Genomic DNA, 24,520 nt, shown 5'->3' on the forward strand with positions numbered 1-24,520 from the left:
CACTTGGCAGAATAACTGAAATGTTTTCATTGTCTCCCTCTGTAGGAAGCGAATGGCAATATGTAATCTTTTCCACGGTGCGCACGGCTTCTATGCAGGAATTGGACAGTCATCCTACATACAGTTGGCTTCGGCAACGGCTTGGTTTTATTACAGACCCAAATCAGATTAATGTTGCACTTACTAGGGCCAAGGAGGGTCTGTGTGTGCTAGGTGAGGAGGGAGATGGGGCATTGTGTAACAGGCAAAGAACAACACATGTCTTTGTGAACAAAATGAAAAACAAAGAGCATTTATGTGTGCTGTGAGAGGATAGAGGAAGATCTGTGTGCTAGGTGAGACACAAAGGTCTACTTGATAGATACGGAATGAAGAGGGTGTGTTTGTGTTAGATGAGGAAAGTAGAGGGTCTGTGTGCGCTAAGAGAGATACAAAGAGGATTTGTGTGTACTAGGTGAGTATAGGGGTTCTGTGTATGCTTGGCGAATATTGGGGAGGGTCCATACACAATGGGTTTTAAAACTCGTTGCATATGATAAATGGTGCTCAGGCCAATCAGCTCCCAACTGTCATTTTTCAAACAGATGACATTTAGGAGCTGATTGGCTGGAGAACCATTATCATACGCGGCGAGTTTTAAAACTCGTTGCTATGATAAAACTATTTTTGATAAATGGGCCCTAGAGTCTCTGTGTGCTAGAGGAGGAACAAAGCAGATCTGTATATGCTGGGTAAGATTTGGGTAATGAATTTGACTGTATTTAACAATGTATAAATAACTTTTATAATAAAATATCCTAGCATCGAGCACTGGTCCTAGAATTCATTAATTTGTCTTCATATGCTGAACCTGAGGAGATCGCCAGGTTGACCAGCATGTACGGGCGATGTCGGAAGCAACCAACGGGCACGCGCATCACTGGTTTCTCCCGACCAAAACATGCACGATGTATGCGCGATTTGCAAGCGATTGCATGATAACGACGTCATTATCATGCAATCGCTTGGCTAAAACGCTAAGTGGATGCTCCCCTTATGAGAGCACCCGAGGCGCTTTGTAATATCTGTACTGAGGGCCTGATTCAGAGCCGGTCGCTCTGACAGAGCGCTCGCTCTGATTCAGGGCCGGTCTTTTTTTTTTAGAATGGCCTCCTGGCCACTCGCATAGCTGTGGGTGACCACCCACAGCTATAGCGAGCGGCCAGGAAGATGGTCGCGATGGTCAAGACCCTTGTGGTAGGGTCTCGTTGCCGCAAGCCCCAGAGAGATTTCAGCTCTAACAGAGTCGAAATCTCTCCCACTGACATCACTCGTGATATCAGTGGGGCCAGCCCCAAACGGAGGCGTCCACATGGGAACGCCTCCATTTGGGCAGCCACTCCCCCAGGCCCGCCCACCAAAGGGGGCGTGCTGTCACTCAACATCGACAGCACGCTCCCTTTTTTACGAGATCCGGATTGACGGATTGCCCGTCGCTATCCGGGTCTCGTGCATGCGCACGACGGAGCCGGCTCCATCGTGCGCATGCGCTCTGGGCCACCATCGACCCGGCTGCGAGCGCTCAGCGCTTGCAACCTGGTCTGAATCAGGCCCTGAGTCCATATAGTCCAGATGTTATCAAATTTAGTTTCACCATTGCGGGAGAGGTATAGATATTTTTTATGTGACCCTGTGGTATTAACAAGGGATACCCAGAGCTTAAAATCAAGTCCCAAATGTGGCAACCAGGATCTGGCTATAATTACCGTGGCCAAAGAACAAAGATTAATAACATACTGAGTAGAGTATCTAAAACATCAGGTGCCAAGATCCCAAGAGCGCACACCCTTGACGTGAGGAGTGACAAAGGAATACTTGTACGTGAAATAGCTTGAATAACATCATTCCAAAAGCTACTCATCGCAGCGTGTCATTATAATTTAACACCTGATCGTAAAGCATCATAATTAAAGATCTAATTCTGACATGGTTAACCTGCTGTAAATAGCATTACTTCTGGGTCTGCCTTGTCCCGTTGACATTATGACTGTCAACAGTGTTAACGTTGACCATGCACATACCTCCCATCACATTTATAATAAGAAGTAAAAAGACTCTTGCGGAATACACTGGGCACGTCGTAATTTGTGTTCATTAGGAAAATCCTCTTTTTTTTCCTGAGCCAGCTACCATACCTCAATTTAATGGGAGATTGTTTTCATTATTTCATATTCTTAACTATTTGTTGAGTTTGCTGCACACAAGGTAAAATTAAGAAAAATATATATTTGTTTTCAGTATGTGGGGGGGGGGGGAGGGCTCTGTTTGTGCTATGTGAGTATCAACGAGGACCTATGTATAATAGGTCTGAATCAGGGCGTCTTTTTTTTTTAATTTTGGAGCGGCTTCCTGGCCACTCGCATAGCTGTGGGTGACCAACCACAGCTATAGCGAGCGGCCAGGTTGATGGTCGCGGTGGTCTTGACCATCAGGCTTGCGACAAGACCCTTGTGGTAGGGTCTCTTGGCCGCAAGCCCCAGAAAGATTTCGGCTCTAACAGAGCCGAAATCTCTCCACTGACATCACTCGTGATGTCAGTGGGGCCGCCCCCAAACGGTAGGCGTTCTCATGGGAACGCCTCCGTCTGGGCAGCCGCCACCCTCCACCAGCGCGCCCACCAAAGGGGGCGTGCTGTCACTCAACATCAACAGCACGCCCCCTTTGGTGCGAGACCCGGAGCGACGGATTGCACGTCGCTATCCGGGTCTCGCGCATGCGCACGACGGAGCCGGCTCCATCGTGAGCATGCGCTCTGGGCCACCATCGACCCGGTTGCGAGCGCTCAGCGCTCGCAACCGAGTCTGAATCAGGCCCTGTGTGTGCTAGGAGATATCGAGGAAGGACTGTGTCCTAGTCCGTTATTAAAGAGAGTTTGTGCTAGGCGAGGACCAAGGAGGGTCTGTGTATGTGCTTAGTGAAAAACCATAAATGTGTAAGTAACTGTAAAAGTATACTTAATCAGAGGATTGATTGTATTTGTATCTTGTGTTTGATATATAGATCATAACATGGTTATCATTACTTTTCTTTTATCACAGGCAATTCCTACCTGCTAAAGTGCTGTCCTCTCTGGAAACGACTCTTACAACATTACAGCCAGAAGGGGGCCATTGCACATTCTACTCTGATTGGGGTAGCAGCACCACGCCGACGCTGAGAGTACTACGATAGAAAATTCCATCTCCATTTTTTTTTTTATTAAATGGAAGTATAGTATAATTAAATCAGTGGTTGAAGATTTTATAAGGACATGACAGTTAGGACCTAATGTATTTGCTACAGTTTGCAGTACCTCATGTAGTTTGCTGCACACCTGTTTCCAGAATGTACAGTTGTGTCACTGTAGCTGTTGTTGAATGGACATTCCATTAAGGGCACCATCATATTATGGGGGGGAATTCAATTAGCTGCGAAAAGTCAAGTTTTGGAGAAAAGCATTCGTGAGGGTGAACTTTTTGCACATAAGTGCGTATTGTGCTATTCAATTCCCGAAGTGTTTGCATGTGCGAAAACTCCATAGACAGGAACCAACATAAATTTCTCCCCACCTCAGAGCAGGTGAAAAAATTTGTAAAATCCCTATTTTTGTCTAAAAAAGAACCCTTTGGACACCCCCTAATGACTAATTAGGCAAAAAAAAAATGTTTATTTAACGTAATTCCCCCTGATAATGACATGTTGTTTTTGGAGTGAAAATTTAAAAAGTGTTGGAAAATGGGTTTAAAGTAGTGGGCCTGGTATTTTGGGGGCTGTGTGGATGGGACAGGTGTTTTTAGGATTGCAGGTGGCCGCAGCAGGTGTATTTTTTTTTTTTTTTTAAAGTGCCCCCAATTTAACTGCAGTATTATTTTCTCCAAAACATATTGCTTTTTATCATTTTTCCACACTTATACATATAACCATTTCACACAATTTAAGAACCCAAAATAATTTTATTAGGGCTAGTAATACACTTCTATATTGATTTCCTATGTCAGTTCATTTTTTATGGGGTACAGACTGATTTCCCCAAAATGTGCTGTAGTTTTCGGTAGTTTTGCCATGCGCAATTATCGTACAAATGTGTTTTCATGTGTTTTGTTATAATTGGATAGGGTGGAAAACGGGAGCGCGCATTGCAAAAATACATCAAAGAAGATTGCACCAAAACTGGCGATACATTTTCGTTTTATCACAGCTAATTGAATCCGGCCCAATGTATGTCACATAAGAGCAGCGTTTTATCAGGTTACTTCTGTCAAGTTTGAGGTGTGGACAATTTACCAATATAAACTCTCATATCTCTCCATGTAAAGCCATTTTTAACACTACATTAACATTAATGCATGGCAGATCATTTGGATTTTGTCCTGATAAAAAAATTTTTTAATGTCTATGCCCAGTGTGAAATGCTGAACAACAATTTCCAGCTGGTCACACGTTTAGCCTGATCACAGACTGTCTGGATCTTTTTCCAAATTTGTTTGTGCATGTGGGGGCCTGATTCAGAGATGGACGAAGTTTCGATGTTGGACGCAGTGGAGCATTTTGTGTATGCCTCGCAGCCACACTGCATGTGTGCAGCCATGGATTAGTGACGGCCGTCCCAGTGAGGATTTATTCGCAAAGTGAGTGACAGGCAGTCAGCGTTTGGAGGAGATAACAGGGAAAGGAGGGGGGGGTGTTAGATAAATGCAGGCGTGTCCGCTGCGTTACAGCATCTCAGTCGCAACACGGTTTGCATCCATATCTCAGTCAGGCCCTGATTCTGATTTTCTGTGGCAGGTCAAACTGATGGATCCCATGTTGGTGGTCAGTGGAACCCCCACACTCAGGGAGCTTAAACCTGATTGTATAATGAAATGACCCTGTGTGTGGCAAGTTTTAGCCTCAGTTTGCATATTAATGCTTTTAGTCCTTACAGGGACACAATGAGGGAAATTCTGTATGCATTTTATATATATATGTATATTTAAATACTGCTCTAAGATGGACCAGCATCTATTTTGTAAACATTCAATTTTTAACCTAGATTTTTTGTGTTTTACATTTGAAATAAATTTTCCTATATGGTGAAGCTGTCATTTGTGTCATTAACTAACATATTGTTACGTATACTTTTATCTAGATTTTAGTCAGAAAAGTACTGCTGGAAGGGCAGAAAATAGTAGTGGGTGTACACCATGAACTGCACAGGTTTTTATACCTTTGAAGTTTGTCCAGCCTTTCTCCCTTCGGTTCTTTTCTGGGATGGGTGGGAGGCACTGCTGCTGCTGCTGTCCTCCTGATCTCCAACTTACCAGGAGACTGTTTTCTGGTGGTATGCCGACCTCATACCTTTCTTGATGAGGTCTCTTCTTTCCAGTCCGGTGCCAAAATTGACTGGAAATGACTGAAAATTAATGTTATAAATGTTAATAATACTTTAGGAACAAAAACAGGTCCAAGTTACATGAATTTTAGCTGTTTTTATCAATGTATTTAAAAAAATCCAAAACACTTGAGGGTGGTTTTGCCAAAACCATAACATTTCAGGGTGGTTTTGCCAAAACATGGGGATTGGCACACATTTTTAATACATAGTGATAGCCTAAACAGAATATAGATTATATCCTAAAAACATAGGTGTGAGAAATCAGTGACAGTTTAAATATTAAAAAATACTGTGTAGCCTTGAAAAACAAAATCCTCTTGGCAGAATAGATGATAAAGGACCCCTCAGTTGCACTCGCTTGACAATGATGTATATGAATTATAGTCTGACACTTCCTTTTTTTGCACTAGACCCAGGGACTGGCATTGGCATTTTTAATATATTACCGTGTTAACTCCTTCCACCTACATATTCCCATCCTCCTGGACACTGTTTCAGTTAAAATGCACTGAGGACAGGGCTAATGTACTTTGTCTAATTTTTTCCCCCCACTAGTAGCCTTAGAATACTTCCCAGAGTTCTGCCTTTGCTCAGTCCTTGTCTTGCCCAGAACTCATTTTGAATGCTTCACTAACAAAGCACTTGAGGTAGTGGAATAAATAGACACTGAAGAATGATTGTGCATGACGCCATGGAATGGATGATTTAGTGTGGCGGTTCTGCAATACAGCAAGGTGCCTAGGGATTCCTGGAAATATGCCGTTTAAGCAGTGAAATATGCATAGTAATGGTAAGGCGTGGAATAAAGGAGAATTTGGATGAGAAACTCCACCTATGCTGATTACTCTAAAGCTGTTGCTTTGTTGAGACCCATTTTAGAATCTGCTTAGGTCAACAACGCTAAGGAAAAATAATCGGAGCAACTTCTTGAAAGCTTGCAATCGGGGAACTCTAGGTCTAAACTATAGTCTGAATATCTAGGGTACGGCCCCGATATTGATTATTTTGGAAAAATAATTATTAGCTCTTGTGGTCTCTGCTATTCAAGCCCTCTAGCTCAAGGCTTAGAAGGCAAACATAGAAAACTCTGGACTCTATTCTTGTGATCAGATGACTTTGTTCCACCAGGCGATCACAGATTTTTGACACTGATAGAATAGTGGGTGGGTATTCGTCACTGAGTAACCTGAGTGGTTTTACTCCACCACTCCTAGGGATTACCTCAAACAATCAGTTACCGCCTGTTACTGACTCCTCCCACTGCGTAGTGGGCGGGTAATTTGCCACGACCAGGCTCCTACACCAGCACCTGAAACCGCTCGTTCCACGCAGGCTCCTACCACCGGCACGAAGAACCGCCTCTTTCTGGGTATGTGTGGACACACTACTGCAACACCTGTTTGGCGTGGGCTATTTCTTACTGGTTCCTCACTATGGACCAGTCTGCACTGTATCTGGCAGAGGGTTTCAGCTTGAAGACACTGGGCTCAATCCATAACAACCAGAGAATGTGGAAGCATTTGGGGCTACACTGGTAGTCACAGGATACAAGCAGATGCAATATATGTATTACTCAAATGCCTTTAAAAAGACAAGTCCCTTATTGAAGGTGCTTGGGACAAACACAGGATACAGATGTCACAGAAGTACAATCCTTCCTAATGTTTAGAGAATACACTCAGGACTCACAGGCCATATTTTAATCAAGTTCTAACACAATACCACAGGAGTTTAGCCTGCCCTAGGTTCCTTAACCAATCAAACTAAGTGCATGCACACATTTGACATTGTTTCAGATGGACAGTGGGGAGTGGTCACTCCTCCGGGCCTGAGACCACTTGGGCAGGTTCCACCAAGCATTAGTCTCCTGCCCATCTCTCTGCATCTCCTGATACCTCTGATGCAGGAGAAGAAATTCTGGCTCCCTGGGAGAGGGATGTGTGGAACCAGCATCCTGCGGAGAGCTGCAGGTCCCACCTAGACCATCACTGCCCATGGCACCTGCATATGGCTTGCCAGATGCCTGGAATGGCACCCTACAGCCAGTAACACTGCTGAAGAGCCATGTGGAACGTCCAAGGGATGCTCTTCTGGGACTCAGCAGCCTGTGGAGCTGCCCAGAATGTCCTTAGAATGCTCCAAGCAGTGTTCTACTTCCTAGAGCTTGTGGCCCTACCGCCTAGGTGTAATGTCATGACATCATGGGTTTAGGCAGCGAGGCCTGCACAGGGCGGCATAGAGCCCTGTTCCGGATCTGATTGTAAAATCCGTAATAAAGGAACTAGGACCAGGTTGAATAAGAAAGGGGATAATGGGCAACCCTGTCAAGTGCCCCTAGCCATCCCAACAGGATTCCCTACTAGATTATTAATGCTAAGACACGAGACAGGAATATTATAAAAAAAACAAATGTAACTAAACAGGTAAATGAGGGACTAAAATCTCTTTCCAAAAAAAATCTGGAGATGCAAGCAGGAATTGTTGTTGAATGCCTTTTTGGCATCTAGGCTCACATCATACCACAGCGGAGATTAAGAGACTGTGAAGCAGCAATGGCAGACCATATACCTAAGAGTAACGACCAGTAGTAAAAGCAAGTTGGTGATGGATTAAAAGGTTGGGCATCAGGGATTGACAGGAAGAAACAAGTTTCACCAAAAGTACTGTTTTAGAAGGTTAATTGGATGGCAGATATTAACCAGTCCACAGTCTTTGTTGGGTTTAGGGATCAGGATGATATAAGCCTAGTTAAAGGCAGGATAAAACATTGCTCCCTTAAATATCGATTGGTAATAGTAAGGATGGGATACAGGTCATCCTGTCATAGCTCATAATATTCCCCACTGATGCCATCAGGACCCAGAGATTTAATGAGTTTAAGTGAGTGCTTGGACAGTTTAACCTCCTCCTCAATATCAGCATCAAGAAGATCCCCTGCTGGGCAGTCAACTTTGGAAGTTTAGCTTCAGGGAAGAGCAAATGAGACAGGGACATATGGGCAGCTCTGAAAACCCTGCGCCAGGTAAAAATAATAAAGAATCCTGCCCGGTGGTCTCCGCGGCTCCCGGTGGCTCCCCTCTGTCTTCTCACTGGGGAGGGGGATGCTGGGAGTCCTGGGGGCTGCTGGGTAGCTACAGGGGCTGGTGGGAGAAGCAAGGGCTGCTGGGAGCTGTAGTACTCCCAGCGCCCATTCCGGGGGACCACATAGACACTGGGGGGCCCACACACACAACACACATGCACACACAAACATTAATAAACACTCACACACACTGACATACTCACCCTGCTGCAGAAGACCCGACCTCCGACGCTGGATGCAGAAGACACAGCTTTCGAAGATGAGTAATTATGGACTAATTAAGCTAATTGGTAACTTCCAATTGCTTAATTAGTCCTCGGGGGGGGGGGGGGGAGGGGTTCCACCGGGGGGCCAGAGCTAATCTCAGTGTCTTTTCCTAAAATTACAGATTTTAGGAAAAAACACACTTGCTCTGAAAAAAACCTCCCGGCGTGTAAAAAAAAGAAACAATCCGCAGCTATTTGAATAGCAAAAAACGCACACCTCCTGGAAAAACCTTGCAGGTGCGGGAGTTTTGTTATTTGAATATGCCCCATAGAGATACAATGGGAGTACTTTCCCCGTCCCGATAAGCTGGGCAAATCATATCCAGCCAAATGATGGCCTAAATGAAACTGCTCAGTCCTAAAGTGCAGGGACCTCCACCGATCCAGAGCGCACTGTGAGAGAGGAAACAAGAGAAAAAGAGGAAGATAGAAAATTAAAACAATATAGAAACAAGACACCGCACTGCATGAGTTCTATGCAGGATACACACTAGACCAGCGGTTTTCAACCGGTGTGCCGCGGCACACTAGTGTGCCGTGGCCGGTTGTGAAGTGTGGCGCGGGGCTGTCAGAGCCACCGGGCACATTTTACTGTACTTCAGCATCCCGGGCCGCTGAGCTCCTCTGGGAGACTCAGGCACGACCGAGTAGTGACCTGCAAAGATGCGGCGGCGTGACATCACAGGTCACGCACGCCGCGTTGTCCACTGCCCTCCAGCCCGCTCTGCCAGCCCGCGCTCTGTCCAGGCAGGCTCTGCAGCCTGCCTGGAAGCCCGCCCGCACGCGATCCTGCTGCAGTGTGTGACAAGGGGGGAAGAAATGTGGGTTTTGTGGGGACCAGACATTTTTTTCTTCTTCATGGGTACCAGCCATAGTTTATTTTTTCGTGGGAACCAGTCATGTCATTTTTTTTAGTGAGAACCAGCCATATGTTATCCAGCCATATATTTGCCTATTTAGTGGGGAACAATGTGTTTTGTTTTGTTTTTTGTTTCTGTGGGGCCAGCCATAGGTTTCTTTTTCTGTGGGGAGCAATTCTGTGGGGCGCAATGTGGTATGGTTGTTTTTTTTGTGGGGAGCAATGTGTTTTTTTTTTTCTGTTAGGCCAACCAATGGGATTGTTTTATTCTTGTGGGGGCCAATGTAGTGTTTTTTATTCTTGTGGGGGCCAATGTAGTGTGTTTTGTTCCTGTGGGAACTAATGTGTGTTTTGTTCCTGTGGGAACTAATGTAGTGTATTTTTTCATAGTCCGCGCACACCGCATCGCCGGATAGTGTGCCTTGGCAATTTTAAAATCTTGTGTAGTGTGCCGCGAGTTGAAAAAGGTTGAAAATCACTGCACTAGACGATGTCTAGTGTGTGTACGGCAGCGTCGGAGCCTGGCGAGGGTTACGGCATCGGCAAATGCATACACACTTGCCGATGACGGCAGCGACAGAACTATGGCATGGCCTGCTGCTAACGATATCGCGGGAGCGTGCATTGCCAGCGACATAGTGGGTACACACTGGCCAATGTGGATGATATGTCAGCCCGATCCGCCGGATCGGGTGATCTATCGTTCTGGTGTGTACCCAGCTTTAGTACCGTGGCAAGCAATTAGAGCATTGAAGGAGGAAACCTGGGAGAGTATATAGAGTTACCTGGATGTACCAATAGTGACTGATATATTGATATACCCGCTTTTAGCATGCTTCTTGTGAGTGTAATACTTTTGTCTATTCAGCAAGAGTAACGATGTTGCCCCAAATATTATCGGGCAACATTGTCAGGACTTTTTATAAATTTTAAGGCTGCTTTCAAGATTCAGAAAACAATAAGTTCTGTTTCTTCTGTGCGTGCTCAGTCATGCTCTTGAGAATAGTCTCCGTCCCTGCTTTGCGGAGACCGACGAGTGTAAGTCCATCTCCAGCCTGTCAAAACTGTCTAAATTGATTGAAATGTGTAAACAGACTTTATATATACATTTTAAATATAAAAGCACATAAATATAAATGTATACAGACTAATATAAAGCCTGTGTACACATTTCAATTAATTTAGACAGTTTTAACAGGCTGGAGATCTACTTACCCTCGGAGGTGACCGCAAAGCAGGGACTGGGCGGAGTTACAAGATCCTGCTGGGATTGATGGGAAAATTTCCTCGGTTAATGCATTTTCTTCATATAACACAATTCTGAGATGGCGTTATATAACGTAAAGATTTTTTGTGTAATTTAATGCTTTTTGCTTTGCTGAATAGCAAAAAGCGTTAAAGCACTGTAGAGAGCAATGGCTGATCCCTACAGAGCGGTGCTCTGCAATATGGGAATTAACGGAGAATATAATTGTTTTATCTTCTCCATTAACCCATTGCTGAATAGTGGAAATACTTACAAAATGCGGAAATGATAGTTTCTGCATCTTTTAAGTACAAAAAATCATTGCTGAATAGACCCCAAGGGTGTTGTGGATGCACTTCACTAATACAATGGTGGTTTCATGAATATCCACCTGGACAACCCTCCCCCACCTTAAACTACAGACTGTCACATTTTAATGTTACAATATCACACTATTGCGGTTTATCTTTATTATGTATCTGAGATTGGACACAAACCCTTAAAGAAGAGAATAACAGCCAGGTTGGAAGAAAGTGCTTACTAAGGAATGTATTGTAATTTTTATGTTACCCCCTGTATAAAGAGTACCCCCTTTTTCTTTTCCACATTGTTCTATAAGTGTTGTTAGATCTTCTTGTACAGGCTGCTTGTTATGCGCAAATAGAGGCATTGGGCATGATTCAGAGGAGGACGCAGTGGTGATATGCACACAGTTGGCTAATGGTTTTTCTACTGTGCATGGATCCAAGTTGCGCAGTGCATGCATCCCGATTGTTCATAGATGTGCAGCACAGAATCGAACACAGGGTCTAGGAATTAGAGTGGACGTTTGTGGGAGGTAGCGGGGGGTTGGCAAAGCCGATATGGGCTTGTCACTGAAAGCGTCTGCATACAGAGAGGCAGAACCGTTGATAGGAGGTCATACTCAGATGAAGAAACTGCGCCTCCCATAGGGCTGGCTAAAGATTAGTTAGTGCGTCTGAATACGCACATTGACGGAAATGCACTGTCTTAAGACGCTGCAAGTGAGTGTCTCAGCTCTTCAAAAATCAGACGCGGAGTTAGCTTAAAGACTGTGGCAAAAGACGCAGCCTTGGCCACTTATACATCCACCGAGTCTATTTTGTATTAGTACATAACCTTTTAAGTTAGAAAATGAATGAATGTACCTCATAGATTGACACCTGAATATTAGCAGTTAGCCATTAACATTGATGCTATATGGGAAGTCAAAAACAGAAATAATTAAAAACTGAACTGCATATAGGACGTTGTATAAACATACTGACATCCACATACTAGCATTCAGTTACCCATTAGCAAAGACCCTCTGCTAATGGGTAACTGAATGCTAGTACGTGGATGTCAAAATGTTTATACAACGCCCTATATGCAGTGTAGTGCTCTCTGCCAGAGACATTGACTGTGCATCCAGAAAATTATTGCACACCCCTCGTGTATCTCTTTCTCTCTCTCTCTCTCTCTCTCTCTCTCTCTCTCTCTCTCTCTCTCTCTCTCATTGTTTTCATATATCATTTAGGTTAAAATAGGCATACCTTACATTGTGACATATCTATTGTATAACATTTAGGTTACGTTAAGCATACTTAACATTATGATACATATCAGCAGATAAAGTTGATAACTGACAGCTCTCTACAAAATGGTGACCTTTCAACCAAAGCTCAGTGACATGACAAAGGCTGTTTGTGATGTAACATGTCACATTGTCAGTAAACTGATGTGAAAAATCACCTCCTGTATGTATTTTGCTCTTGTTATCTGTTTATATATTCATATGCTATTTATTGTGACATGTCATATCAGCAAGAGGTGATATTTCACCTCAGTATACTGACCACATGAATTGTTACATCATGAACAGCCTTTGTGATGTCACTTAGCTGTGGTAGAGAGGTCACTATTTTGTAGAGAACTGTCAATTATCAACTCTACCTGCTGATATGACTTGTCAAATGTAAAATATGTTTATTTTACTAAATGTTATATAGAAAAAAATGTTCGATAGATAGATAAATAGCTTTTTAGTGTAACTTAATTCAAACAAAATTATAGATAGATAGATAGATAGATAGATAGATAGATAGATAGATAGAAATGGTGAAATACAGGTAGGATGTGATTTATAAACTTAATAGGCTGATCATGTGACTTGCTATAGAACTATCAGTTATCAACTGGTTCTGTTAATATGTCTCCTGACCTTGTAATGTAAGCTTATGTTAACCTAAATTATAGATAATTAATAAATACATTATAAGTTGATAGATAGCAATGGCAAAATGCATACAGGAGTTGATATTTCACCTGAGTATTATGACCGTGTGAATTGTTACATCATAAACAGCCTTTGTGATGTCACTCAGCTGTGGTAGAAAGGTCACCATTTTGCAGTGAACTGTCAGTTATCAACTCAGTCTGCCGATATGACATGTCAATAAAGGTATGCTTATTTTTTTAACCTAAATGTCATATGAAAATATTGTCAGAGAGAGAGAGAGAAAAAGAGAGAGAAATGGTGAAATCCAGGTAGGATTTGATTTATAAACTTAAACTGATCATATGACTTGCAGTAGAACTGTTAGTTATCAATTGCATCTCTTAATATGTCTACGGACTGTGAAGTGTAAGATTATTTAAACCCAAATGATAGATAGATAGATAGATAGATAGTAGATAGATAGATAGATAGATAGATAGATAGAAATGGTGAAATCAAGGTAGGATTTGATTTATAAACTTAATAGGCTGATCATGTAATTTAGAACTGTCAGTTATCAACTGTATCTCTTAATATCTCTATTGACCTTGTAATGTAAGATTATTTGAACCTAAATGATAGACAGATTAAGGGTTATGGTGTAAGCCACATTGTCAGTATACTGAGGTGAAAAACCACATCTTGCATACAGTTTGTTATTGCTATCTATCTATTTTAAAAAGGCTTACACTGCACTGTCATTAGGCATATTAACAGATACAGGTGACAACTCACAGTTCTCGTGCAAGTCACATGATCAATATATTGAGTATATAAATCACATTCTACCTGCTTTTTATCAATTCTATCTATCTATCTATCTATCTATCTATCTATCTATCTATCTATCTATCTATCTATCTATCGATCAACATTATTGTAATAAACCATGTAGGTTAATATAAGCATACCTTACATTGTGACATGTCATCAGCGGATACAGTTGATAACTGATTGTTCTATACAAAATGGTGACCTTTCTTCCAGAGCTCAGTGACATCACAAAGGCTGTTTATGATGTAACAAGTCACATGGTCAGCATACTGAGGCAAAAAATCACATCCTGCATGCATTTCTATCTATCTATCTATTGTGACACAGTTAGGTTAGGGGGTCCCTCTCCTGGGTAGAGGACTCCTTCCTTACACACACAGCAGCAGGGAAGCAGCACACCAGTCTGGATGCAAGTACAAGCTGGTCAGCACCAGTCTTTATTGTACAATGTCAGCAATAACATAAAGAAATAAACTTAAATCCTAGCCCTGTCGGGGCACTAACTTCACAGGTAGTTCCCTCACTACCAGAACCTGGCAGGGCCTAATGCCCTCACCAGCAACAAAAGCACAGCACAACACTTACAGTTAGGTTTTCAAGTGTCTCTGAGCAAACTCCCTGTCTGCTCTCCCAGGTGAGACAATCAGCCTTCAACACACTAGGCTTATATTGGCCACTCTCAGGTGGAAAACTAACAATCCTGTTACCAGGCTGTGAGAACCAAAACCTGGAGTGGCCATGGGTGGAGCCCTCCCTCTCCTCTCACCCACAACCCCCAGGTCCCAAACCGGCTTTTCAAAAAGCCGAAACTCAAGCCTGCTACACTGCAGACTTTCTCCTGGGGATTTTAAACACATAGGACAGAAATCTGGGATAAATGTCCCTGTCACAGACCACTTTATCAGTGATCCTATCACATATCCCCCCCCTTTGTTTCGACCTATGGGACGGAACAACTGAAGCCCCCAAACAATGAACGCGTGACAACGCGTCTGCTTTAAACAACAGGCCCCCTGGCCTGTGTTCCACCGAAAACTTAAAAGTTTGTAACGCCCACTTTATGGCGAACGCCTCCTTCTCCACTGTGGCACCGGGTAGGCATCGAATTTTGAAACACTGTTCAACTTTCGGAAGTCATTGCAGAAACGCACACTCCCGTCTGGCTTTGGAATCAACACAATGGGACTTGACCATTCACTATGTGATACTTCAATAACCCCTAACTCTAGCATATTTTTAATTTCTTTCGACACCGATGCTCTTGGTGCTTCTGGTAACCTATAGGGCTTTAGATTAACTTTAACCCCTGGGTCAGTTATGATGTCATGTTTAACGACCGAGGTTTTCCCAGGTACGTCAGAGAACAGCACCCTATTTCTAACCAGAAACTCCTTGACCTCTCGTTGTTGAATTGCCGACAGGGTTTTTGCCACTGCCACTTCGGGAACTAAGGGCCCTGGACTTACTGGAGGGGCTCAGACGGCCGACAGTACCGTTCTATCTTTCCAGGGCTTTAACAGATTTATATGGTATATCTGTTCCGGCTTTCTTTTCCCCGGCTGGTAAACTTTGTAATCGACCTGTCCCACTCTTTCTAAAATTTCAAAGGGCCCTTGCCATTTAGCCAAAAGTTTATTTTCCACAGTGGGAACCAACACTAACACTCTGTCCCCAGGAGCAAAGCTGCGTAACCGAGCATTGCGGTTGTATACCCTCTGCTGTGCTTGTTGAGCCTGTTTCAGGTGCTCTCTCACTATTGGCACCTCTACAATAGGCAATGGAACTAGTGGACCCTTAAAACGTGGTCTGGGAGCATGATACTGACACTCAGGGCAGGATAAATCCTGACACATTGCCATGTGGGGATAGGACAAAGGACTATCAGGGTCTACGGGTTTACCATCAACTACCTTTACATTCTTCCTGGCTTTTACCAAAGTAGGGTCTTTCAACTGCTCCACGGCAAAGACCTCTCTTCTGACCTCTAAATCAGGCAGACGATCAACTGGCCCAACAACACGTCCCACCTCAATGGGAAGCACATCAGTTGGCGGGCCACCGTCACGCTCCGCATTCTCTAGTTCGCCAATCATAGTAGAAAAAGGGAGTACCTCTGACTCAGAAGAAACTCCCTCCTCCACTACATCGACAACCTTCTCAAATGGATCGGGGTTGTTCACTTCTGGAACAAAACGGCTTTCCCACAACTTCCAGAAGTGAGCAAAGTCTCTCCCCAATATTACATCGCACATCAGACCATGCACCAAACCGACAGAAACTATAGCCGAACCACATGGTGTCTCGATGTTCACCTCGGCAGTAACATAATATCGAGTATCCCCATGTATGCAGGTCACACCAACAGTTTTCCCTGTATGCCTCAAGGGGTTCACCAGCTCAGCTTTTATAAGTGTCACCAAGCTACCAGAGTCTAACAGTGCCTCTACTCGGTTGCCATCTACAGTGAGTACACACATGTGCTTATCAGTCTCAGCCTGCCGGTCAGCCATACAGGCTGTCTGTGCAAAGAAAGACCCCCTGCGGTAGACATGAGCAGTATCACATTGCATAGGTTCAGTTGTAAGTGAACAATTAGCGGAAATATGGCCGAAGTCACCACACCGGAAACACTGAATCATATTAATGTCTGGTCGTTTACGGGGCAAGAACCTTCCTGGCCTGGCAGGCCTGTCTCCAGGTTCTACACCCTCAGTCTTAGGTACATCCCACTGCCCAGCACCCTTCTCCCCTGGAACAGTCTTACCAGTGTCTGTGGGAGTTCGCCGGTGCGCCATCGGGGCTCGGTGGGGCATACTCATCAACACCTCAGCCGCCACGTACCTCTCCACCAGCTCGACCAACTGGTCCGCGGACTTAGGGTCTGCATGGCTCACCCACTTGCGAAGAGTCACAGGTAATGATCGCAGGTACCGGTCCATCACGACCCTTTCCACGATCTGTGGTCCCGTCAGTGTCTCGGGCTGTAGCCATTTTGAGGACAGATGGACGAGGTCATGCATCTGTGAACGTGGAGGCTTGTCCATATGGAACTCCCAGCGGTGGACCCATTGGGCACGAACAAAGGTGGTGACTCCCAAGCGAGTTAGGATCTCCTGTTTTAGTTTTTTATAGTCCTTGGCATCAGCCAGGCATAAGTCGAAATATGCTTTTTGTGGCTCCCCAGACAAAAAAGGTGCCACCAGACTTGCCCACTGCTCCTTGGGCCAACTCTCCCTTTCGGCCGTTCTTTCAAATGCGGCGAGATAGGCCTCCACATCATCGCCTGAAGTCATCTTTTGAAGGAAGTGACTGGCTCGTACGGAGTGAGTGGTGGTGGGAGGACCAGTAGCAGCATCTCTGGGCCGGGCGACCAGGTGCTGTAACACCTCTTTTATGGCCTGGCAGGTTTCCTCGATGGCGACCTGTTGTTGCCTCTGGGCTGTCTCCAAGGCCAACAGTTACACCCTGGTGGATTCCTGCTGCGCCCTGGTAGATTCCTGCTGCGCCCAGGTAGATTCCTGCTGAAGTTTGTTCGTCTCCTGCTGAGCTCTGGTAGATTCCTGCTGAGCTGTTGTAGCTTGGAGCAAGGCCTTAATAATGACCTCCATTTTGTCCTGGGGTGTAGGTTGGAAGCTGAACCTTGCCTCTCTGAGCATTGGCTGACGCCTCCTCTATGGGACTCCAAGGACACAGTGTTATTTCCACACTCACAAATTGGGTGTCTGTCCCTTTAATTTTTAAATGGAAAGTTTTCCTCTTGCTGCAACTTCAGTGTGTGTGGGTTGCCCGCATTCTCCACCATATTGTGACACAGTTATGTTAGGGGGTCCCTCTCCTGGGTAGAGGACTCCTTCCTTACACACACACACAGCAGCAGGGAAGCAGCACACCAGTCTGGATGCAAGTACAAGCTGGTCGGCGCCAGTCTTTATTGTACAATGTCAGCAATAACATAAAGAAAACATAAACCTAAATCCTAGCCCTGTCGGGGCACTAACTTCACAGGTAGTTCCCTCACTACCAGAACCTGGCAGGGCCTAATGCCCTCACCAGCAACAAAAGCACAGCACAACACTTACAGTTAGGTTTTCAAGTGTCTCTGAGCAAACTCCCTGTCTGCTCTCCCAGGTGAGACAATCAGCCTTCAACACACTAGGCTTATATTGGCCACTCTCAGGTGGAAAACTAACAATCCTGTTACCAGGCTGCGAGAACCAAAACCTGGAGTGGCCGTGGGTGGAGCCCTCCCTCTCCTCTCACCCACAACCCCCAGGTCCCAAACCGGCTTTTCAAAAAGCCGAAACTCAAGCCTGCTACACTGCAGACTTTCTCCTGGGGATTTTAAACACATAGGACAGGAATCTGGGATAAATGTCCCTGTCACAGACCACTTTATCAGTGATCCTATCACACTATCTATCTATCTATCTATCTATCTATCTATTATCTCGGTTAAGATAAGCTTACATTACACAGTCAATAGGCATATTAACCATACTTGTCGACAATCTGGCTGTCCCATCCGGGAGCCAGGTCTGCGCGTTGAGGGGCGTGACATGGATTTTGGGGTGGAGTGGGGGCTTGACTGTGCAGCAGGGGGCGGTGCCACGATTACACAATTAAACGTAAATCACATAATTGGCTCCCCCTGGACCGCCCACTTGTATTGTATAAGTAAGCGGCTGGGGGGGGGGGGGGGGGAATGGACGCCGGCCAGGAGACTTGCCTACTTTTCCGGGCGGCTGAAGCGCCACATGATTTTCCAGGAGAATTGGCAAGTATGATATTAACAGATTCAGTTGATGTCTACCAGTTCTAGTGCAGGTCACGTGATCAATCTATTGAGGTTATAAATCACATCCTAGTTATTTTCAAATAACAGGTATGATAAAATAAGCATATCTTAAATTGTGAGATGGCACATCAGCAGATACAATTGATAACTGACAGTTCTCTACAAAATCAACACAATTCAACCAAAGCTAGGTTATAAATCACATGCTAAATGCATTTCACCATTGCCATCTATCCAGTAGGCGGTTCTAGACATTGTGGAGGTCAGGCGAAAGTTCCCAGCTGTGCCCCCCCCCCCCCTAAAGAAATAACTTTTTTTAGATGGTATTCCTCGGAATGGGGCATGTCCTTGCGGAACACCCCCAATTCATCACAATTCAATGCACCTTACACAGTATGTCTTACACAGTAATGCCCTTTATAACACATTATGCAACACACAGTAATGCCCTGTATAACACATTATGCCACACGCAGTAATGCCCTTTATAACACATTATGCCACACACAGTAATGCCCTTTATAACACATTATGCCACACGCAGTAATGCCCTTTATAACACATTATGCCACACACAGTAATGCCCTTTATAACACATTATGCCACACTCAGTAATGCCCTTTATAACACATTATGCGACACACAGTAATGCCCTGTATAACACATTATGCCACACGCAGTAATGCCCTGTATAACACATTACGCCACACACAGTAATGCCCTTTATAACACATTATGCCGCACGCAGTAATGCTCTTTATAACACATTATGCCGCACACAGTAATGCCCTTTATAACACAATATGCCACACACAGTAATGGCCTTTATAACACATTACGCCACACGCAGTAATGCCCTTTATAACACATTATGCGAAACACAGTAATGGCCTTTATGCCACACGCAGTAATGCCCTGTATAACACATTATGCCACAAGCAGTAATGCCCTGTATAACACATTATGCCACACACAGCAATGCCCTTTATAACACATTATGCCGCACGCAGTAATGCTCTTTATAACACATTATGCAGCACACAGTAATGCCCTTTATAACACATTATGCCACACACAGTAATTGCCTTTATAACACATTACGCCACATGCAGTAATGCCCTTTATAACACATTATGCCACACACAGTAATGGCCTTTATAACACATTATGCTGCATGCAGTAATGCCCTTTATAACACATTATGCCGCACGCAGTAATGCTCTTTATAACACATTATGCCACATGCAGTAATGGCCTTTATAACACATTATGCCACACGCAGTAATGGCCTTTATAACACATTATGCCACATGCAGTAATGCCCTGCATAACAAATTATGCCACATGCAGTAATGCCCTGTATAACACATTATGTGACACACAGTAATGCCCTTTACAACACATTATGCCACATGCAGTAATGCCCTGTATAACACATTATGAGACACACAGTAATGCCCTTTATAGCACATTATGCCACACACAGTAATGGCCTTTATAACACATTACGCCACACGCAGTAAAGCCCTGTATAACATATTATGCGACACACAGTAATGTCCTTTATCACACCTTATGCCGCACGCAGTAATGCCCTTTATAACACATTATGCCACACACAGTAATGCCCTGCATAACACATTATGCCATATGCAGTAATACTCTGTGTAACACATTATGCGAAACACAGTAATGGCCTTTATGCCACACGCAGTAATGCCCTTAATAACACATTACGCCACACGCGGTAATGGCCTTTATAACACTTTATGACACACACAGTAATGCCCTTAATAACACATTATGCTGCATGCAGTAATGCCCTGCATAACACATTATGCGACACACAATAATGCCCTTTATAACACATTATGCCACATGCAGTAATGGCCTTTATAACACATTATGCCACACGCAGTAATGGCCTTTATAACACATTATGCCACACGCAGTAATGCCCTGCATAACACATTATGTGACACACAGTAATGGCCTTTATAACACATTATGCCGCACGCAGTAATGCCCTGTATAACACATTATGCCACACGCAGTAATGCCCTTTATAACACATTATGCCAAATGCAGTAATGCCCTGCATAACACATTATGCGACACACAGTAATGGCCTGTACAACACACTATGCCACATGCAGTAATGGCCTTTATAACACATTATGCCACACACAGTAATGGCCTTTATAACACATTACGCCACATGCAGTAATGCCCTGTATAACACATTATGCCACACACGGTAATTCCCTTTATAACACATTACGCCACAAGCAGTAATAACCTGTATAACACATTATGCCACATGCAGTAATACCCTGTATAATAAATGCCACATGCAGTAATGCCCTGTATAATACTTTGTGCCACACACAGTGATTCCCTTTATAATACATTATCCCCAATTCAAATTATGCCACACAGTAGTCCCTTATACATGTTATGACACACAGTGGTGCCCCTTTTACACAATGCCCAAATTAGTGCCCCTTATACACAAAGCCCACAGTAGTAGTGCCCCTAATACAATGCCCACAGTAGTAGTGCCCCTTATACAATGCCCACAGTAGTGGTGAATCTTACACAATTGCCCCAGTAGTGATGCCCCCCATGCAGTGCCCCCATTAGTAGTACCCGCAATGGTAATGCCCACAGTAGTAATGCCCCCAGTAGTAGTGCCCCCATTGGTAATGTCCCCTATAGTAGTGCCCCAATTAGTAATGATCCTAGTGGTAATGACCCCATTAGTAGTGCCCCCAGTAGCAATGCCCCCTATTAGTTCAGCCCAGTAGTAATGCCCCCTATTAGTGTCCCCAGTAGTAATGCCCCTTATAGTAATCCCCCCAGTAGTGGTGCCTCCATTGGTAATGCCCCCAATAGTAGTGCCCACAATAGTAATGCCCCCAATAGTAGTTCCTCCTACAGTAGTGCACCCATTAGTAATGCCCCCTATAGTAGTGCTCCCAGTAGTAATGTCCCCTATAGTAGTGCCCCAAGTAGTAATGCCCCCTATAGTAATCCCCCCAGTAGTAATGCCCCCTATAGTCATGCCCCCAGTAGTCATGCCCCCTATAGTCATGTCCCCAGTGCTGGCGCTTCTAAAAAAAATACAATTAAAATACAAACACAATACTTACCTTAAGCCCCGCTCCTGCACCCGCTGCCATCTGGTCCGACCGCGGCTCCATGGATCTATGGGATCTACGGGTCATATCGTCCCTTCCATAGTGCTCTCTGCGGGAGCTGGAAGTCGGAGCTCAGGAGTGAGCGCAGTTTTATTTTTTTCTTCTGGTGTTTTTTTTTTTCTTCTGGGGATTCAGTGGCGCCCTCTAGGGGCCAGCACTCCGGGCAGTGGCCCTATCCATCTATCTATCTATCTATCTATCTATCTATCTATCTATCTATCTATCTATCTATCTATCGGAATAGGCATGATATCCCGACAGTCAATAGACTGACAGAGGCATCCCGATGCTTACAATCCCAACAGGGGAACGATAAGTATCCCCCCGTCCCCTGTCCTATTCATCCCCTAACCCTCCTTTACTGTACCCTAACACTAACCCTCCCCACCCCACACCCAAATTTCCTGGTAAATGCCTAAACCTAACCCCCCGCCCCCCCCCTTAGTGCCTAACCCACCTTTCTGGGGCCTAACCATAACCATCCCCCTCCCGCAGCCATACCCTAACTCCCCCCAGGGTGCCTAAACCTAACCCTCCCCCCTCCCTGCGGCTAACACCTACCCAGCCCCGCTATACTTATGATCGGGATTCCGGCTTCGGCATCTCCAACCATGTTGGGATTCCGGCGCCGGTATATCAATCGCATCTCGATCTATCATTTAGGTTAAAATAGGCTTAGACTACACAGTTAGCAGGCTACATATACAGTTGATAACTAACATTGATAGAAGTCACATAATCAACCTATTGAGATTTTAAATATTGAGGAGATCCGGGGGTGACAGCACCAAGGCCTTAAATGAGGTGGTGCAGCATCTGTCTGGAATGCTTCCATAAATGTCAGAAATAGCTCCAGCTTCATACATGCTAGTGACTTTCTGCAAAAGAAAACAACAAGTGATGATGTTGAAGCAGCCTATTTAACTTTTGAAAGAACAGAGAGGGAAAGTTGGCCTAAAAATCATTGGGCAGGCCTTTTGACACCCTTCCTGTCAGGGGAACAGCAAAAGGCATATCTTCTTACAGAGGTGTTCGCTCCTACACTGTCTCTTCCCATACAGTGCCGGGCCAGGGTGATGACATTACTGCCGTGCTAGTGAGCATGTGCGAACTCAGGGCCTGATTTAGCATGGATCGCTATCGTGATCGCAACTGCGATTACGCACGCAGTTCTGCGATAATATGCTAATGTTTGCAACTGCTCAGGCAGCATAGAGACGCCCATTACTGCTTTCTCACATCTGTTAAGTCCCCCATACACGGTGCGATATAGCAGCCGATCCGACAGATTGGAATGATATCACTGCTATATCGTTCCGTGTGTGGGTATGATATCGGCCAGTGCGCACTCCTATGGGATAGTACATCGCTCCTCCAGATCTTTCTGCATGTTCATGTGATCTGGAGGAGCGATGTACGATCCAATGCAGCGCTATGCGGGTGGTGGAGGAGGGTGCCGGCATATCAGGCGATTGGCCACCCGATCGCTCCGTGTGTGGGAACTGCCCGATATGTCGGCCATTGGATCGGCCGTCACATCGCAAAGGTGCATATCGCACCGTGTATGGGGGCCTTAAGACCTCGCAGTCGTGCGTATACATTGGTAACATCGACCCCTCACACAGAATTACAGCAGGTCTGACCTGTCTCAGAAATTGCAACTCTCATTGCACGCAGTGAGTACTCAACCTGCGAATGTCGCCACAGTGGCAAATTTATGCACACCCAGGAAACAGCGTTAAAACTGACAGACACGCCTGCAATTCTGCAACCACTCCCACATCACCACCCCCAAACGCTGACATCCCGTCACTCACTCTGCGATGGCTATGTATCTGCGTACGTGATTGCAGTGCGGTTGCAATACTGGCCTGCGCACGTGCACTGCGGTGCATACATATGTGCAGTATGCATGATCGGCCGATCTGTGGGCCCGATTCAGACAATGTTTGCATTCTGCACATGCGTACGCATCAGAGTGCGCGTGCGCAAACCAGTCCGAGCAATTGGGAAGCGTTCGCTCGCTGCGCAGAGAGCCCGGCTAAATGAGTGACAGGAGAAGCCGTTTGTGGGTGGTGACAGGAGCTGGCCTCTAGAAACAGGGTAGTGGAGTTGCGAACGCAGGCGTGCCTGAGCGTCTTAACACCGTTTCAGAGGCATGCATAATTAAGAGGCAGCATCATAGTACACGTAACTTGGCTGAATTTTACACTGAAACGCTTGCAGTGCTTGTGGTAGGGTATGGTCAACCACAAGTGCTGCGTATGCATTCGCATACACAATGCGGATGCATACGCATGATAATGCCTTGCCATGTGATCGCCTGTCTTGCTGTGAGTTGGCCGGATTTGCATTTGCTGGCTGCGTGCGAACACATCTAGCGAGCGGGTCTGGATCGAGCCCGTATACGCTGCTGCAATTGCAATCCGTGATGAATCAGGCCCTCAATTCACGCCACTGCGTAGAGTGCCTCTGTAAAGACCTGCTGCTGTTACCATTACCTACGGCTATTACCTGCTTACTGATGTTAATCCTGTGTTTACTGCTATTAATGCTGTTAACCCTGTGTACACTGCTGTTACCAATCAAACTATCCAGACTTGTTAAGGACATCTGTATGGACTT

The 24,520-nt window shown here is 44.9% G+C and overlaps 1 protein-coding gene across 1 annotated transcript in view; it reads left to right on the forward strand.

Annotated features, from left to right (window-relative positions):
• Positions 1-5,046, forward strand: part of HELZ2 (helicase with zinc finger 2) — a 119,930-nt gene extending 114,884 nt beyond the window's left edge. Inside the window, exons 19-20 of the mRNA XM_088467048.1 lie at positions 46-213; positions 3,078-5,046. Of these exons, the coding sequence (XP_088323174.1) occupies positions 46-213; positions 3,078-3,196 (287 nt within the window). The 3' untranslated portion in view covers positions 3,197-5,046. The remainder of the gene's footprint in view (positions 1-45; positions 214-3,077) is intronic.
• Positions 5,047-24,520: the final 19,474 nt, after the last annotated feature.

Source organism: Taudactylus pleione, unplaced genomic scaffold, assembly GCF_031769625.1.
Source record: "Taudactylus pleione unplaced genomic scaffold, aTauple2 ptg000069l, whole genome shotgun sequence".
NCBI classification, from domain to species: Eukaryota; Metazoa; Chordata; class Amphibia; order Anura; family Myobatrachidae; genus Taudactylus; species Taudactylus pleione.